The sequence below is a fragment of the Carcharhinus amblyrhynchos genome, chromosome 31, assembly GCF_965287045.1.
Source record: "Carcharhinus amblyrhynchos chromosome 31, sCarAmb.v2.hapA, whole genome shotgun sequence".
NCBI classification, from domain to species: domain Eukaryota; kingdom Metazoa; phylum Chordata; class Chondrichthyes; order Carcharhiniformes; family Carcharhinidae; genus Carcharhinus; species Carcharhinus amblyrhynchos.
Window position 1 is genome coordinate 19546707 of NC_137354.1, and position 17719 is coordinate 19564425.

The 17719-nt window shown below is 54.2% G+C and overlaps 1 protein-coding gene across 1 annotated transcript in view; it reads left to right on the top strand.

Moving 5' to 3' along the window:
* The window catches only part of LOC145360398 (uncharacterized), a 46154-nt gene that overhangs the window by 25394 nt on the left and 3041 nt on the right, over positions 1 to 17719 (top strand). The window contains exons 11-17 of the mRNA XM_080215595.1: positions 3891 to 4069; positions 5171 to 5369; positions 6274 to 6478; positions 7604 to 7777; positions 13294 to 13402; positions 15337 to 15485; positions 16680 to 16785. Of these exons, the coding sequence (XP_080071721.1) occupies positions 3891 to 4069; positions 5171 to 5369; positions 6274 to 6478; positions 7604 to 7777; positions 13294 to 13402; positions 15337 to 15485; positions 16680 to 16785 (1121 nt within the window). The remainder of the gene's footprint in view (positions 1 to 3890; positions 4070 to 5170; positions 5370 to 6273; positions 6479 to 7603; positions 7778 to 13293; positions 13403 to 15336; positions 15486 to 16679; positions 16786 to 17719) is intronic.

The window sequence follows — 17719 nt, forward strand, 5'->3', positions numbered from 1 at the left end:
GAACACATTGAGGAACACACCGAGGAACACACCGAGGAACACATTGAGGAACACATTGAGGAACACACCGAGGAACACATTGAGGAACACATTGAGGAACACACTGAGGAACACACCGAGGAACACATTGAGGAACACACTGAGGAACACACCGAGGAACACACTGAGGAACACATTGAGGAACACACCGAGGAACACACCGAGGAACACACCGAGGAACACACCGAGGAACACATTGAGGAACACACCGAGGAACACACCGAGGAACACATTGAGGAACACACCGAGGAACACACCGAGGAACACACCGAGGAACACATTGAGGAACACATTGAGGAACACACTGAGGAACACACCGAGGAACACACCGAGGAACACACCGAGGAACACATTGAGGAACACACCGAGGAACACACCGAGGAACACATTGGGGAACACATTGAGGAACACATTGAGGAACACACCGAGGAACACATTGAGGAACACATTGAGGAACACACTGAGGAACACACTGAGGAACACACTGAGGAACACACCGAGGAACACATTGAGGAACACATTGAGGAACACACCGAGGAACACATTGAGGAACACATTGAGGAACACACCGAGGAACACACCGAGGAACACACCGAGGAACACATTGAGGAACACATTGAGGAACACACCGAGGAACACATTGAGGAACACATTGAGGAACACACTGAGGAACACACCGAGGAACACACCGAGGGGCACACCGAGGGGCACACCGAGGAACACATTGAGGAACACACCGAGGGACACACCGAGGGGCACACCGAGGAACACACTGAGGAACACACTGAGGAACACACTGAGGAACACACCGAGGAACACACCGAGGGACACACCGAGGGGCACACCGAGGGACACACCGAGGGACACACCGAGGGACACATTGAGGAACACACTGAGGAACACACTGAGGAACACACTGAGGAACACACCGAGGGACACACCGAGGGACACACCGAGGGGCACACCGAGGGGCACACCGAGGGACACACCGAGGAACACCAGTACATGGTTCATTGAAAGTGGCGTCACTGATAGACAGTCTCACAATCACCAGGTTAGAGTCCAACAGGTTTATTTGGTAGTACCAGCTTTTGGAACGCTGCCCCTTCATCGGGTGAGATCCCACTCTCCTGAAGAAGGAACAACGTTCTGAAAGCTCACGATTATAAATAAACCTGTTAGACTTTAATCCGGTGTTGTGAGACTTCTTACAGTGCCCACGCCACCCAACGCTGGCATCACAGATAGACAGGGTGGTGAAGAAGGCATTTAACACACTGACCTTCATCAGCCATGACATTGAATATAGAAGTTTGGACGTTGTGTTCCAGTTGTATCAATCATTGTTGAGGCTGCACTTGGAGATTTGTGTACAGTTTTGGTCACCCTGTTATAAGAAAGATAAGCAGGGAAGATTTACAGTGATGTTGCCCGGAGCCTGAGTTACACAGAACGGTCGGCCAGGCGAGGGTTTTATACCTTAGATTGTGGGAGAATGAGGGGCGACCTTATTGAGGTGTACAAAATCATGAGGGGCATCGATAGGGTGAACACTCACCAGGTCAGAATTTTACTGTCCGTGGGAATCGGAGCGGGCGAGGGCCGGACACCGGGATGGTCTCCGGCGGGATTTTACAGTCCCGGGGACGAGCCAGGCGGCTAAATCCCACCCCGTTTTTCCCAGAGAAGGGGAATGGAAAACGAGAGGGCAGAAGGTGAGAGGGGAAAGATTTAAAAGGGACCCGCGGGGCAGCTTCTTTACACAGAGGGTGATGTGCCAATGGACTGAGCTGCCAGAGACAGTGGCTGAGGCGGGTTCAATAGCAACCCTCGAAAAGGACAGCACAGGAACACAGGCCCTTTGGCCCGACAAGCCCGTGCTGCCCATTTTAACACTCAGTGAGAGCCTTATTCAAGTCTCCCGTCGATCATCGACGATTTTGTCTACCTCTAGTGGAACTCCACAATAAAAGGGGGTGCAAATTTAGGGAATTATATGTGCGCCAGATCAAGGGAGATCCAATTCAGGGACAATTTATTGACACCAATCAGCCTAAAAAGCACGTTTTTGGGGTGTGGGAGGAAACCGGAGCACCTGGAGAAAACCCACGCAAGCACGGGGAGAATGTGCAAACTCCCACAGACACCGACCCAAGCCGGAGATCCGACCCGGGTCCCTGTAACCGTACAGCGGACAGTGATAGTCACTGAGCTGTCGTGTCAATTGGTCCAGTTTAAGTGTACACTAACGGACATGAAGCACTAGGCAACTCTCAAAGCAACATCCAAGAGCAGCCCTCGCAGGACCCACCGTGTGTATGCCTCTTGTTGGCCAACAAGGCAAACCGAATCGTCTGTGGATGTAAAAAGGAGAAATCAATAAACATACAACAGTCTATACAGACATTTGGATAAGTACATGGATGGGAAAGGATTAGAGGGATATGGGCCAAACATGGGCAATTGGGATTGTCAGCATGGACTGGTTGGGCCGAAGGGCCTGTTTCTGTGCCGTATTGCTCTATGACTCTCGACAATGGCTCTATGATTCTTGCCAAGGCCTCGCCGTTGTTTGGAGGGGCTGTTGGGAGGAGTTCTCCCCTCCACTTGCACCAAGCTCTTCAGTGTAGCGTAAGCTTGTTCACCCTCCGGCGTCAGCCCCTGGAGTCTCCCAGCGATTGAAGGTCAGTCTCCAGGACATGGCCGTGCGCGACCCCAGAGAACAAAAAAAAAATCAACCGGACATTAAAAACAATTGATTCTTAAAAGTAATTTTCTTTGAACATTTCTCTCTACCAGATATAAGAAAATGGAGAGGGAATAAAAGGTTACTTGGTCAACCATCATCCAATGGGGTAATGAGTTTTCTTGCTTTCTGATTGGTGCAGGAAGGCCATCACATGATGGGTGTGTTGGCTGGTGAATGGTCAGGACGTGGGGGTGGGGGGCAAGTCATGTGACAAGCCCCCCAGGGATATTTAATCACAGTTGGCAACTCTAGATGTCAGTAAACCTTGGTTACCTGTTGGCAAAACTGTTCTTTAATCCTTTATTACACAGATTTAGAACATAGAACACTACAGCACAAACAGGCCCTTCGGCCCACAAGTTGCACTGATCATATCCCTACCTACCAGGCCGATCTATAACCCTCAATCCCATTAAACCCCATGTACTCATTCAGAAGTCTCTTAAAAGACCCCAATAAGTTTGCCTCTACCAGCACCGACGGCAGCCGATTCCACTCACTCACCACCCTCTGAGTGAAAAACTTACCCCTGACATCTCCTCTGTACCTGCTCCCCAGCACCTTAAACCTGTGTCCTCTCGTAGCGACCATTTCAGCCCTGGGAAATAGCCTCTGAGAATCCACCCTATCTATACCTCTCAACATTTTATAAACCTCTATCAGGTCGCCTCTCATCCTTCGTCTCTCCAGGAGAAAAGGCCGAGCTCCCTCAACCTATCTTCATAAGGCATGCCTCCCAATCCAGGCAACACCCTTGTAAATCTCCTCTGCACCCTCTCAATAGCTTCCACATCCTTCCTGTAACGAGCACAGTTTAGCTCACAAATAATTCCCACCGTTTTATTTTTGATCTCAATGTAACTCCCACAGCACAGGCTCGAAGTGGCCTCCGTATCCGTAGGCCCAAACGTAGATCGCGGGGTGGGGGAGGGGGCGAGAGATTTCCCTCCCCAATCGGGATGGGACTGCCTGACATCTGTCCAGGCGGCGACCCCCGCCCTCTCACCTTTCACACCTTGGGGACGGGACAGCGGGGGGGTGGAGGTGAAGCGTACGCGCCTCGGTGTCAAAGGTCATGTTCTGTGGTCCCTCCCTCGCGCAGAGTACACTGGCTTTACGGCGGATTCCTTCGAGCCCGAACCCCCGGAGGAAGACTCGGTGCCCACTCCGGAATACCAGCAGCTGGGATTCACACGGCAACCGGCGACGGACGACAGCAACGTGAACGTGGGCGAGCTGCTCGCCCGCATGCGCCATCACGTTCTCATCAACAGGATCAGGGTGAGGGCCCGAGTTTCTCTCCTTCTCCTTCTAATCTCCTTTCTGTTGGTTCTCCCATTGGATTTCACACCCACTCCCAAACCCCCCTCAACGCCAACCACCCAACACCCCCCCCACCCTTCCACTCCCAACCCCCCCCCACCCTTCCACTCCCAACCCCCCACCCACCCCATTCCTCAAACCCCCCCACTCCACTTTCCCCACCCTCCCACTCCCACCCTCCCCACTCCCACCATCCCTACCCCCCCACTCCCACTATCCCTACCCCCCAACTCCCACCATCCCCACCCCCTCACTTCCACCCTCCCCAGGTCTCCCCATTCCCAACCCCACATTCCCCGCACATCCACTCCCCCACACCCAGCCAACCCCTCCTTATGCACATCCCCACTCCCAAACCCCAAACCCACCCTCCCCACCCACCCTCTCCATCCCCACTCCCACCCCCCAAACCCCACTCCCACCCCCCCAAACCCCAATCCCACCCTCTCCATCCCCACTCCCACCCCCCCAAACCCCAATCCCACCCTCTCCATCCCCACTCCCACCCCCCCAAACCCCAATCCCACCCTCTCCATCCCCACTCCCACCCCCCCAAACCCCAATCCCACCCTCTCCATCCCCACTCCCACCCCCCCAAACCCCAATCCCACCCTCTCCATCCCCACTCCCACCCCCCCCATCCCCACTCCCACCCCCCCAAACCCCAATCCCACCCTCTCCATCCCCACTCCCACCCCCCCATCCCCACTCCCACCCCCCCAAACCCCAATCCCACCCTCTCCATCCCCACTCCCACCCCCCCATCCCCACTCCCACCCCCCCAAACCCCAATCCCACCCTCTCCATCCCCACTCCCACCGTCCCCCTCCACTCCCCAACCCACCCCTGCACCTCCCCACTCCCAACACCCACCCACACCACCCCCACTCCCACCCCTCCAACGCCCCCACCCCCTCCACCCCACACCCACTTTCTCAACCCCTCTGAATCCCACCTCCCCCTCCACACCCTCCCACTCCCTCCCCACCCCTCTCCCACCCCCCCCCCCCACTCCTCCCCGCTCCCTGCAGCCCTGACTCAAACATCTCTCCCTTTCAGACGGTTGATTTCATTGAGGATTTTGACAGCTTGCGCAGTGGCCGGATCGCCATCCCGGTTTTCAGGCGGACTCTGAGTATGATCGGATTCCAGCCGGAACTCAGCGACGCCCAGTTCAGAGCTCTGGTGGAATGTTACGAAGATCCCACGATGCCCGGTCACATCATTTGGACAAACTTCACCAAGGACATTGACTCAGGTACGGAGTCTGTCACTCAGACACTCACCTGGAGAGCGGGAGCGAGAAACCTAACCCAAAATGTCTCCGGAAAGGGAATCCCGACTGCCTTAACTTCAGAACATTCCCCGGACTTGACCAGTGCTGTACTTCAGGCTTGTCAGAGACACACTGAGACCCGGACATCACGGAAAACTGTCTCTTAATAAAAAGTTGCCTCACTTTAAGGCACAGTGATATAATCATTGGGCCAGTCACCCAGAGACCAGGGTATTGTTCTGGAGATTTGGGTTCAAATCCCACCCCGGCAGGTGGTGGAATTTGAATTTAACAAATATCTGGAATTAAGAAGTTACTGACGACCATTGTCAATTGTTGGAAAAACCCATCTGGTTCACTAGTGTCCCTTTAGGGAGGGAAATCTGCCAACCTCCCCGGGTCTGGCCTACATGTGACCCCAGAGCCTCAGCAATGAGGCTGACTCTGAAATGGCCTCGCAAACCACTCAGTTCAAGGGACGGGTAACTAGGGGCGGCACGGTAGCACAGTGGGTTAGCACTGCTGCTTCACAGCTCCAGGGTCCTGGGTTCGATTCCCGGCTCGGGTCACTGTCTGTGCGGAGTTTGCACATTCTCCTCGTGTCTGCGTGGGTTTCCTCCGGGTGCTCCGGTTTCCCTCCCACAGTCCAAAGACATGTGGGTTAGGTTGATTGGCCATGCTAAGAAATTGCCCCTTTGTGTCCAGGGATGTGTAGGTTAGAGGGATTAGTGGGTATAATATGGGGTGTAGGGCCTGGGTGGGATTGTGTTTGGTGCAGACTCGATGGGCCGAACGGCCTCTCCCTGCACTGTAGGGTTTCTATGATTCTAATAAATGAACGAATAAAAGGAACCCCTTCTCTAATCAGTGCCGACTCTCTTTCCAGTGTTCACCCTGCCTGAGTTGGAGAAGACACCCAATGTCAAGGTGCCACCATCGGAGATTTACCAGCTGCCCAAGGTTGGCACCGTGGACGCAGACATCTTGGACCCCGCAGAGCGGGCTCAGTTCGAGTCACTGATCTGCCGCTTGAAGGAACGGATTAGCCACAGACACCTGGAGACATACCCGGTGTTCCGAGATTTCGATTGGTATCACTTTCCGTAAAATATAAGCTTAGAAGTGTAGGTGTAGGGTTAGACAGGGGAGATTCAGAAAGAGTGTTCCCGATTGTCGGGGGGAGTCCAGAACTAGGGGTCATAGTTTGAGGATAAGGGGGTAAATCTTTTAGAACAGAGTAGAACAGATAAGGGGGGGGCGGCAGTTTAGATCAGAGTTGAGGAGGAATTTCTTCACTCAAAGGGTGGTGAATCTCTGGAATTCTCTGCCCGTTGAAGTGGTGGAGGCTGCCTCGCTAAATATATTTAAGTCACGGGTAGATAGGTTTCTGATGGACTGGGGAATTAAGGGTTATGGGGAGAAAGCGGGAAAGTGGACCTGATCCACTTCAGAACAGCCATGATCTTATTGAATGGCGGGGCAGGCTCGAAGGGCTGGATGGCCGACTCCTGCTCCTATTTCTTATGTTAGGAGAAAGTTCTTCACCCAGAGGGTGGTGAATGAAGGTGGAAGAGAGACTGTCCGGGGTGCGGTGGGGTCCTTAATTATGCTGGCTGCTTTTCCGAGGCAGTGGGAAGTGTAGACGGAGTCAATGGATGGGAGGCTGGTTTGTGTGATGGACTGGGCTACATTCACGACCTTTTTGTAGTTCCTTGCGGTCTTGGGCAGAGCAGGAGCCCAGACCGAGCTGTGATACAACCAGAAAGAATGCTTTCTATCTGTAAAAGATAGTGAGAGTTATAGTGGACATACCAAACTTCCTTAGCCTTCTGTTTTGTTGTCTAGTTTTCAAAACATTAGCAACAGCCATGAAGATTAAAGAATTACAGGATGTGGACCTGGTTCCCTCACCGTATGAAAAAATGTTTCAATTTATTGCTTGAACTTGCTTGATAACTGAGTTACTACAGGCCGCTGGGACAGAGAATTCCAGAGATTCACCACCCTCTGAGTGAAGAAATCTCTCCTTCACTGGGTGGAAATCACGATAGGAAATGGAATGGGATGGGAAGAGTTTATTTCCAATGACCGTAGAAACAGGGAAGGGTCAGTCGGCGATATTCCATCATGACTGACTAATTCCGGACGTACGCGGTGCGTTCAGGCTCCGCGATCCCGCGGTGTAACATGCCTCCCGTCACTTGTTGATTTTCCAGGTCCAACAATAACCACGTGTTTCGGGCCCAGTTCCGCCGGTGTCTCTCGCTGCTCAACCTGCCCGCCACTGACGAGGAGATGGACCTGCTGGAGAAGGTGTTCTCTGACCAACAGGGTTTTGACTTTGTCCGGTTCCTGGAGCAGGTGGACCCCCAGGAGAAGCCGGAGCCAACGTGAGTACGAGTGCGGCGTCACTGGGTGGCATCAGTGTCATTTCCTTTTATTCATTCCCGGGCTGGGTCAGTATTTATTGCCCATCCCTAGTTGCCCCTTGGAGGGGCAGTTGAGAGTCAACCACATTGCTGTGGCTCTGGAGTCACCTGTAGGCCAGACCGGGGTAAGGACGGCAGATTCCCTTCCCTAAAAGGCATTAGCGAACCAGATGGGTTTTTCCACCTGGAGTGACAGGGGTAACATCAATAATTATTCCTTCCTCCCCCTCAACCCCAGCACCCCATGTTGATTGTTGGTGTTCTGTCAACAACATTCTTAACATAAGTGGTTAGGGTGGATTGGCCACACTAAATTAGCCCTTAGTGTCCAAAGATGTGTAGGTTAGGTGGATTGGCCATGCTAAATTGCTCCTTAGTATCTAAAGATGTGCAGGTTAGGGGGATTGGCCATGCTAAGTTGCCCCTTAGTATCCAAAGATGTGTGGGTTAAGTGGATTGGCCATGCTAAATTGTCCCTTAGTGTCCAAAGATGTGTAGGTTTAGTGGATTGGCCATGATAAATTTCTTCTTAGTGTCCAAAGATGTGTAGGTTTAGTGGATTGGCCATGCTAAATTTCTTCTTAGTGTCCAAAGATGTGTGGGTTAAGTGGATTGGCCATGCTAAATTGCCCCTTAGTGTCAGAAGGACTAGTTAGGGTAAATGCATGGGGTTATGGAGAAAGGACGTGGGTGGGACTGTGGTTGGTGCCGACTCGATGGGCCGAATGCACTGTAGGGATTCTATAAATATCTCAGCTGAGTTGGTGCTCCCATGATTGGGATTTTGCACTTGGCAATCGGCTAACCCTGGGCTGCATTGTGGCTGTCCCTGCTAAGGATGGTTACCCACCCCCAGGAGATTGCCAGTGGTGGGGAAAGGGGGAAGGGCTGTGTGCTCAGCAGCCCCACCAGGCGTGGTGGCCACTGCTGGAACAGCACCCGGAAGGAGAGGGTACATCGGTACAGGGGATTGGCAAGGTAAGGGCGGGAGGAGATGGGTGTTTTGGTATGAAGTGCTGGTGCCAGTCAGATAGGCCTGGTTGGGTGCGGAGGGCAGAGGGGTGGGTAGAGGGGGGCAGTTGTTGGGAGTTGACAAGGGCAAGGATCACCACTGTTGCCAAGGTAACCCATTGCCATTGGAGTGCCCTCTGCTGGCCAGTAAGTGCCTGAACAGGAGGACTCCCCCTCCAAGCCTGTGGGTCACCTGGGAGGCCTCCATTGCTTACCTGGCATGTACCCAACCCCCACTGGGTACGATGCCAGCGGTGACCGGACGAAACTTTTAGCTGGCCATGTAAGTGGCATCAGTTGACCAGGAAGACACTGGGCACCCCCACCCTCACCTTCCCTCACCATGCCACAGGATGACTTTGCCAGCCTACCACTAAAGGGCTGGCAAAATCTAACCACATGTTTACATCCCCCGATAATACAGGGTGTGTGGCTATTTGGCAAGGGGAGGCATCACAACAAAGCCAAATCCTAGCAAATGTTTTCCAACCAAGGTGGCACAGTGGTCAGCAGGGCTGCCTCACAGCGCCAAGGACCCGGGTTCAATTCCGGCCTCGGGTCACTCTCTGTGTGGAGTTTGCACGCGCTCCCTGTGTCTGTAAAACAAAAAGTAACGTTTATTTATTAGTTATAAGTAAATCTTACATTAACACTGCAATGAAGTTACTGTGAAAATCCCCTAGTCGTCACATTTCAGCACCTGTTTGGGTTACACTGAGGGAGAATTTAGCACGGCCAATGCACCCTAACCCGCACGTCTTTCAGACTGTGGGATGAAACTGGAGGAAACCCATGCAGACACGGGGAGAATGTGCAAACTCTGCACAGACGGTGACCCAAGCCAGGAATCGAACCTGGGACCCTGACACTGTGAGGCAGCAGCGCTAACCACCGTGCCACCTTGCTGCCCGTGTTTCCTCCGGCTTCTCCAGCTCCCCCCCACAGTCCGGAAGAGGTGCTGGTTAGGGTGCATCGACCGTGATAAATTCTCCCTCAATGTAACCTGAACAGGAGTGTGGCGACTAGGGGATTTTCACAGTCACTTCATTGCAGTGTTAATGCAAGCCTACTTGTGACAATAATAAATAAACTTAATGACCAGAGGGTGGACCCCAGGTTGAACTATTTCCCGAGGCCAGCCTTGGTGCTGTGAAAGTTGCTGTAGTTGGAAGTGAGCCGGTTCCCCATCGATCAGGAGTGTGGGTGGGAAGGGGGGCCACAGTTGCCAGCGTTCTGGTAACACCGGTGCCAAGCGAGAGCATCCAATGGAGGAGGATGGCATGGCCAACACTGCCAAAGGTTGCCATGGCAAGGTCACAAAACATAGAACATGGAACACTACAGCACAAACAGGCCCTTCGGCCCACAAGTTGTGCTGATCCATATCCCTACCCACTAGGCCGATCTACAACCCCCAATCCCATTAAATCCCAACATGGCTGAAGTCCGGCCAACGTGACAGGAGAGGTGACTGAAAGGTCAGCTGAAGGTCAGTGATGACCCGGATACCCTCCTGCCTCTTTGTAAATGCCCAGCAGAACTCTGCCACCCATATCTTACTGGGCAGTGAGTGCCACTTACCCAAGCTTAGCTGGCCGACACTATTGAGTCTGGGGCCCTGGATACAGAGGGCTGAGGTGAGTCAGGGCGAGGTGAGTCGCGGCGAGGTGAGTCGCGGCGAGGTGAGTCAGGGCAAGGTGAGTCGCGGCGAGGTGAGTCACGGCGAGGTGAGTCACGGCGAGGTGAGTCAGGGCGAGGTGAGTCAGGGCGAGGTGAGTCAGGGCGAGGTGAGTCACGGCGAGGTGAGTCAGGGCGAGGTGAGTCGCGGCGAGGTGAGTCAGGGCGAGGTGAGTCAGGGCGAGGTGAGTCAGGGCGAGGTGAGTCAGGGCGAGGTGAGTCAGGGCGAGGTGAGTCGCGGCGAGGTGAGTCAGGGCGAGGTGAGTCAGGGCGAGGTGAGTCAGGGCGAGGTGAGTCGCGGCGAGGTGAGTCAGGGCGAGGTGAGTCAGGGCGAGGTGAGTCAGGGCGAGGTGAGTCGCGGCGAGGTGAGTCAGGGCGAGGTGAGTCAGGGCGAGGTGAGTCAGGGCGAGGTGAGTCGCGGCGAGGTGAGTCAGGGCGAGGTGAGTCAGGGCGAGGTGAGTCGCGGCGAGGTGAGTCAGGGCGAGGTGAGTCAGGGCGAGGTGAGTCAGGGCGAGGTGAGTCAGGGCGAGGTGAGTCAGGGCGAGGTGAGTCGCGGAGAGGTGAGTCGCGGCGAGGTGAGTCAGGGCGAGGTGAGTCAGGGCGAGGTGAGTCGCGGCGAGGTGAGTCACGGCGAGGTGAGTCAGGGCGAGGTGAGTCAGGGCGAGGTGAGTCAGGGCGAGGTGAGTCAGGGCGAGGTGAGTCAGGGCGAGGTGAGTCGCGGCGAGGTGAGTCAGGGCGAGGTGAGTCAGGGCGAGGTGAGTCAGGGCGAGGTGAGTCAGGGCGAGGTGAGTCAGGGCGAGGTGAGTCGCGGCGAGGTGAGTCGCGGCGAGGTGAGTCGCGGCGAGGTGAGTCAGGGCGAGGTGAGTCAGGGCGAGGTGAGTCAGGGCGAGGTGAGTCAGGGCGAGGTGAGTCAGGGCGAGGTGAGTCGCGGCGAGGTGAGTCGCGGCGAGGTGAGTCAGGGCGAGGTGAGTCACGGCGAGGTGAGTCAGGGCGAGGTGAGTCAGGGCGAGGTGAGTCAGGGCGAGGTGAGTCGCGGCGAGGTGAGTCAGGGCGAGGTGAGTCAGGGCGAGGTGAGTCAGGGCGAGGTGAGTCAGGGCGAGGTGAGTCAGGGCGAGGTGAGTCACGGCGAGGTGAGTCAGGGCGAGGTGAGTCAGGGCGAGGTGAGTCAGGGCGAGGTGAGTCGCGGCGAGGTGAGTCAGGGCGAGGTGAGTCAGGGCGAGGTGAGTCAGGGCGAGGTGAGTCGCGGCGAGGTGAGTCGCGGCGAGGTGAGTCAGGGCGAGGTGAGTCAGGGCGAGGTGAGTCAGGGCGAGGTGAGTCAGGGCGAGGTGAGTCGCGGCGAGGTGAGTCAGGGCGAGGTGAGTCAGGGCGAGGTGAGTCACGGCGAGGTGAGTCAGGGCGAGGTGAGTCAGGGCGAGGTGAGTCAGGGCGAGGTGAGTCAGGGCGAGGTGAGTCGCGGCGAGGTGAGTCGCGGCGAGGTGAGTCAGGGCGAGGTGAGTCACGGCGAGGTGAGTCAGGGCGAGGTGAGTCACGGCGAGGTGAGTCACGGCGAGGTGAGTCAGGGCGAGGTGAGTCAGGGCGAGGTGAGTCACGGCGAGGTGAGTCAGGGCGAGGTGAGTCACGGCGAGGTGAGTCAGGGCGAGGTGAGTCAGGGCGAGGTGAGTCACGGCGAGGTGAGTCACGGCGAGGTGAGTCAGGGCGAGGTGAGTCAGGGCGAGGTGAGTCAGGGCGAGGTGAGTCAGGGCGAGGTGAGTCACGGCGAGGTGAGTCAGGGCGAGGTGAGTCAGGGCGAGGTGAGTCACGGCGAGGTGAGTCAGGGCGAGGTGAGTCAGGGCGAGGTGAGTCAGGGCGAGGTGAGTCAGGGCGAGGTGAGTCAGGGCGAGGTGAGTCAGGGCGAGGTGAGTCACGGCGAGGTGAGTCAGGGCGAGGTGAGTCACGGCGAGGTGAGTCAGGGCGAGGTGAGTCACGGCGAGGTGGGTCAGGGCGAGGTGGGTCAGGGCGAGGTGAGTCAGGGCGAGGTGAGTCACGGCGAGGTGAGTCAGGGCGAGGTGAGTCAGGGCGAGGTGAGTCAGGGCGAGGTGAGTCACGGCGAGGTGAGTCAGGGCGAGGTGAGTCACGGCGAGGTGAGTCACGGCGAGGTGAGTCAGGGCGAGGTGAGTCACGGCGAGGTGAGTCAGGGCGAGGTGAGTCAGGGCGAGGTGAGTCAGGGCGAGGTGAGTCGCGGCGAGGTGAGTCAGGGCGAGGTGAGTCACGGCGAGGTGAGTCAGGGCGAGGTGAGTCAGGGCGAGGTGAGTCACGGCGAGGTGAGTCACGGCGAGGTGAGTCACGGCGAGGTGAGTCAGGGCGAGGTGAGTCAGGGCGAGGTGAGTCAGGGCGAGGTGAGTCAGGGCGAGGTGAGTCAGGGCGAGGTGAGTCGCGGCGAGGTGAGTCACGGGTGAGTCACGGCGAGGTGAGTCAGGGCGAGGTGAGTCAGGGCGAGGTGAGTCACGGCGAGGTGAGTCAGGGCGAGGTGAGTCAGGGCGAGGTGAGTCAGGGCGAGGTGAGTCACGGCGAGGTGAGTCAGGGCGAGGTGAGTCACGGTGAGGTGAGTCAGGGCGAGGTGAGTCGCGGCGAGGTGAGTCGCGGCGAGGTGAGTCAGGGCGAGGTGAGTCAGGGCGAGGTGAGTCAGGGCGAGGTGAGTCAGGGCGAGGTGAGTCAGGGCGAGGTGAGTTACGGTGATTTGGGCCTGAGATTTTGGGTGCCGGGTGGTGTTTCTCTATGAGTTAATTTGGACCTTTAGCATCTTTCCACAGGTACAAAAAACTAATGAGTGAGATTCGCATGGTGAATGAGTCAAAGAAAAGCCTAGAAATGGAGGCCTCAAACGACATCAACTGCATCCTGGAAAAGATTAAAACCAAGGTGAAAATGTTGAGGGCAGTTTATCAGAATCCATTCCCATTCTCCCGAGCTATACAGGGTTCTAACACCATCCTCACATTGAGGCTGTTGTACAGAGTACATCTCCTCCGCTCCCTACGCTGTAGGCCGGAGATCATTCAAAGCTTTGCTGCCCCATACCCCTGTGCCTGCCAATGTACTTTAACTCCCAAACTGGCAAAGCCTCCATTTTAAAATTCCCGGGCTTGTTTTTGAATCCCCTCCAATGGGATGACCCGGGTTAAGATGCGCTTTTGGAATGGGGCCGAATGGCCTCTTTCTGTAGCATTGCCTATTGGTTTCCATGTGAGGAGGAGGCAGATACAATCATCGGAATCCTATCACCCTGCCCTCCACGGAGCGGGCAAGGGTGGGGGAGAGCGGGGGTGCAGACGATGGGAAGGATCGCTGACCCGGGGCGGGACTTTCCAGACTTGGGGTCGAGCGAGGCTGTAAAATTACGCCCAATGGGGTGGATTTTACAGCTTCGTTCGTCCAAACTGTAAAACTCCACCTGAGGTTAACGGACCTTTACGAGGGCCACCCCTCACTGGGCGGCACGGTGGCACAGTGGGTTAGCACTGCTGCTTCACAGCTCCAGGGTCCAGGGTTCGATTCCCGGCTCGGGTCACTGCCTGTGTGGAGTTTGCACATTCTCCTCGTGTCTGCGTGGGTTTCCTCTGGGTACTCCGGTTTCCTCCCACAATCCAAAAATGGTTAGGTTGATTGGCCATGCTAAGAAATTGCCCCTTAGTGTCCAAGGATGTGTAGGTTAGAGGGATTAGTGGGTATAATATGTAGGGATATGGGGGTAGGGCCTGGGTGGGATTGTGTTCGGTGCAGACTCGATGGGCCGAAGGGCCTCTTTCTGCACTGTAGGGTTTCTATGATCTGGTCTAAACCCGGAGAGCGGGGCGGTAAAATTCTGGCCTAGGTTGCCAATTTACATGTGCGCCCTCCCCCCCCACAAAGTCTAAAATCCCCCCTCCTCGTAGCTGGGACCACAATGGAAGGACGCGGGGCTTCTGGTAAAATGTGTTTAAGCCAGTGATGGACAACCACGGCGAGCGAGAGGCCCTCCTTCATCTCAGTAGGCCGCAAAATTAAAGTGGGGCCTTGTTCACTAACCATGAATAAGATTAAACACACACTGAATATTTCATAACAGGTTATAGAAAGTCCTTCATCATTTCTATAGATTAATAGAACTGTCATCAACTTCAAACGGTAAACGCAAAGGTAATATTTGGACACAGAGGGAGCGCACGGCTCTCAGTGTTGTGAGCGCTCAGCGCACACCTCACTCCGCTCACCCTTGCCTTACGCAAATCGCGTCAGATGCACAGGTAGGGAAAAAAAACTACAGGACAGGAATCGGCCAAATGCAACCCCCCCACACGTGGGGAAATGGTCAACGCAAGGTCTCTCTGTCTGCACTCGGGTAGGCCGCATGTGACTCCCCCCAGGCCCCAGTTCGCCCACCGCTGGTTTAAATGTTAGTGGTCCGGATGTGTGAGTCAGAAAGCCGAAACACATAGAACATTACAGCACAGTACAGGCCCTTCGGCCCTCGATGTTGCGCCGACCAGTGGAACCAATCTGAAGCCCGTCTAACCTGCACTATTCCAATATCATCCATATGTTCATCCAATGACCATTTAAATGCCCTTAATGTTGGCAAGTCCACCACTGTTAAGGCAGGGCATTCCACGCCCTCTGAGTAAAGAACCTACCTCTGACATCTGTCCTGTCACCCCTCAATTTAAAGTTACATCCCCCCCTCGTGCTAGCCCATCTCCATCCGAGGATAAAGGCTCTCACTGTCCACCCTGTCTCTGATCATCTTGTACGCCTCTATTAAGTCGCCTCTTCCAGCTGTTTCCAGCTGCTCCTTACGCTCCCTCCTGTTGGTTCAGACTTACAGGAAGTCGGTGAAGGTGGGAGACCACATGAAGGACTTTGACAAGCTCAACAGTAACCGCATTCTGAAGAGTAACTTCCGGAGGGCCCTCGACTTGGACGGGTTCGAGTTACAACCCTCCGAGATGGAAATTCTGGAGAAAGCGTAAGTGGCCATCGCAGAGTTCCTGTCAAAAGGGACAACCTGAGGTCATCCCCTTGGGAATTCACTCCTTAAACCTCTCTGGAATTGCACGGGGAAATCACTGATCGAACTCTCTTTAGGGTCCGTAGAATACGAGCTCCCTGAGGATTGGTAATTAATTCACCAGAAGGAGCTGGTATCGCCAGCCCTGTATAAAGCAGGCCCCTGAGCGGGTCCAAAATCGCACTGACCCATTCGGGACCAGTTTGTGTGGTCTTGCTTTGTGTAATAAAGCACTGTTCCTTCCCCGTCCACTCCTGGAGTTATTCTATTCTCTCTCTTTCTCTCTTCTCTACGACACTCCTTAAAACCTAATGCTTCAACCAAGCTTTCACTCACCTCTCCAATCACCACCTTACGCGGTATCAGTGTCAAATTCTGTTTGAGACAGCCCCAGTGAAGCACCTTGGGATATTTTACTGTGTTAAAGGTGCTACACAAATGCAAATCTAGAGCCCAAAAGGGATACACTCAATTCTTGGATGAGTTTATGGGTTATATGAGTGGCACGGTGGCACAGTGGTTAGCACCGCTGCCTCACAGCGCCAGGGATCCGGGTTTGATTCCTGTCTCGGGTCACTCTCTGTGTGGAGTCTGCACTTTCTCCCCGTGTCTGCATGGGTTTCCTCCGGATGCTCCAGTTACCTCCCACAGGCCAAAGACTTCTGCACTAGGTGGATTGACCATGCTAAATTGTCCCTTAGTGTCCAAAGATGTGCAGGTTAGGTGGATTGGCCATGCTAAATTGCCCCTTAGTGTCCAAAGATGTGCAGGTTAGGGGGATTGGCCATGCTAAATTGTCCCTTAGTGTCCAAAGATGTGCAGGTTAGGGGGATTAACAGGGTAAGTATGCTGGGTTACAGGAAAGGGCCTGGGTAAGGTGTTCTGTCAAATAGTTGGCACAGAGTTGATGGGCTGAATGGCCTCATTCTGCACTGTAGAGATTCTATGATTCTATATAATGTTGGAAACTATTCTAAACTTCACCCCACATTAGCAATTACCATAAACCATCCCTTGTTCCAAACTCCTGCCAACATTACAGTCTGGATGCTGAGAATGAAGATGGAGGGAGGAGTTGAGGTGTATTTTTTCAGCATTAGGATGAGATGTGTACACAGTCTCAGGTGTTTCTGCACTTTTGTATCTTTCCAGGTATGAATCTTGTTTACAACCCGACTACGTTGACTATAAGAGATTTATCAGTGACATTGAATCCATATTTACCCGGGAGCATCTTGAGAAGTTCCCACAAGCAGAGGTAAGGTCAGTGGCTGTGACAAATCTCCCTTTCTATCGCTTACTGGAGATATCCAATCTCAAATAAAACTGGCTGATTTTTCAGCCTGTGATTTATCCCATTAGAGACTCACAGCTGAATTGTAAACACATATTTTATATCCGTGTGTCAGTTCTGCTCAGGGTATCTTGCTCCAGAATCTTCACTCTGAAGTTGCTTGTTCTGTGTTAATCTGTGAGGAGCCCTGGGGGTTGCAGTCAGTTTACTGAGTGCAATATTTAACTCCAATGTCTTTCCACTAAGTGGGGAAAATTAAATCAGCCAGGACTGCCACTCATTTTGTCTTTTGTGCATGTGTGAGTCTGCATGCGTGTATGTGAGTGCGTGTGTGTGTCTATGTGTATGAGTGTGTGTGTGTCTATGTGTATGTGAGTGCGTGTGTGTGTGTATCTGTGTATGCGAGTCTGCATGTGTATGTGTGTGTGTTTGTGTCTGCATGTGTTATGCATGTATGTGAGTGTGTGTCTATGTGTATGTGAGTGTGTGTGTGTCTATGTGTATGAGTGTGTGTGTCTATGTGTATGTGAGTGTGTGTGTATCTATGTCTATGTGTGTGTGTGTATCTATGTGTATGTGTGTGTATCTATGTGTATGTGAGTGTGTGTGTGTGTCTATGTCTATGTGTATGTGTGTGCCTGTGTATGTGAGTGTGTGTGTGTGTTTATGTGTATGTGAGTGTGTGTGTGTATCTGAGTGTCCATATCTGTGTATGGCTGTGTGTGTGTGTGTGTGTGTGTATGTGGGTATGTGTGGGGGTGTGTGCCTGTGTGTGTGTGTGTGTCTGTGTCTGAGTATATGGGTGTGTGTGTGTGTGTGTGTGTGTTTGTGAGACTGTGTATGCATGTGTCTGTGTGTGTGCATGCGTGTTTGTGCGTGTGTGTCCATGTGGTCACAC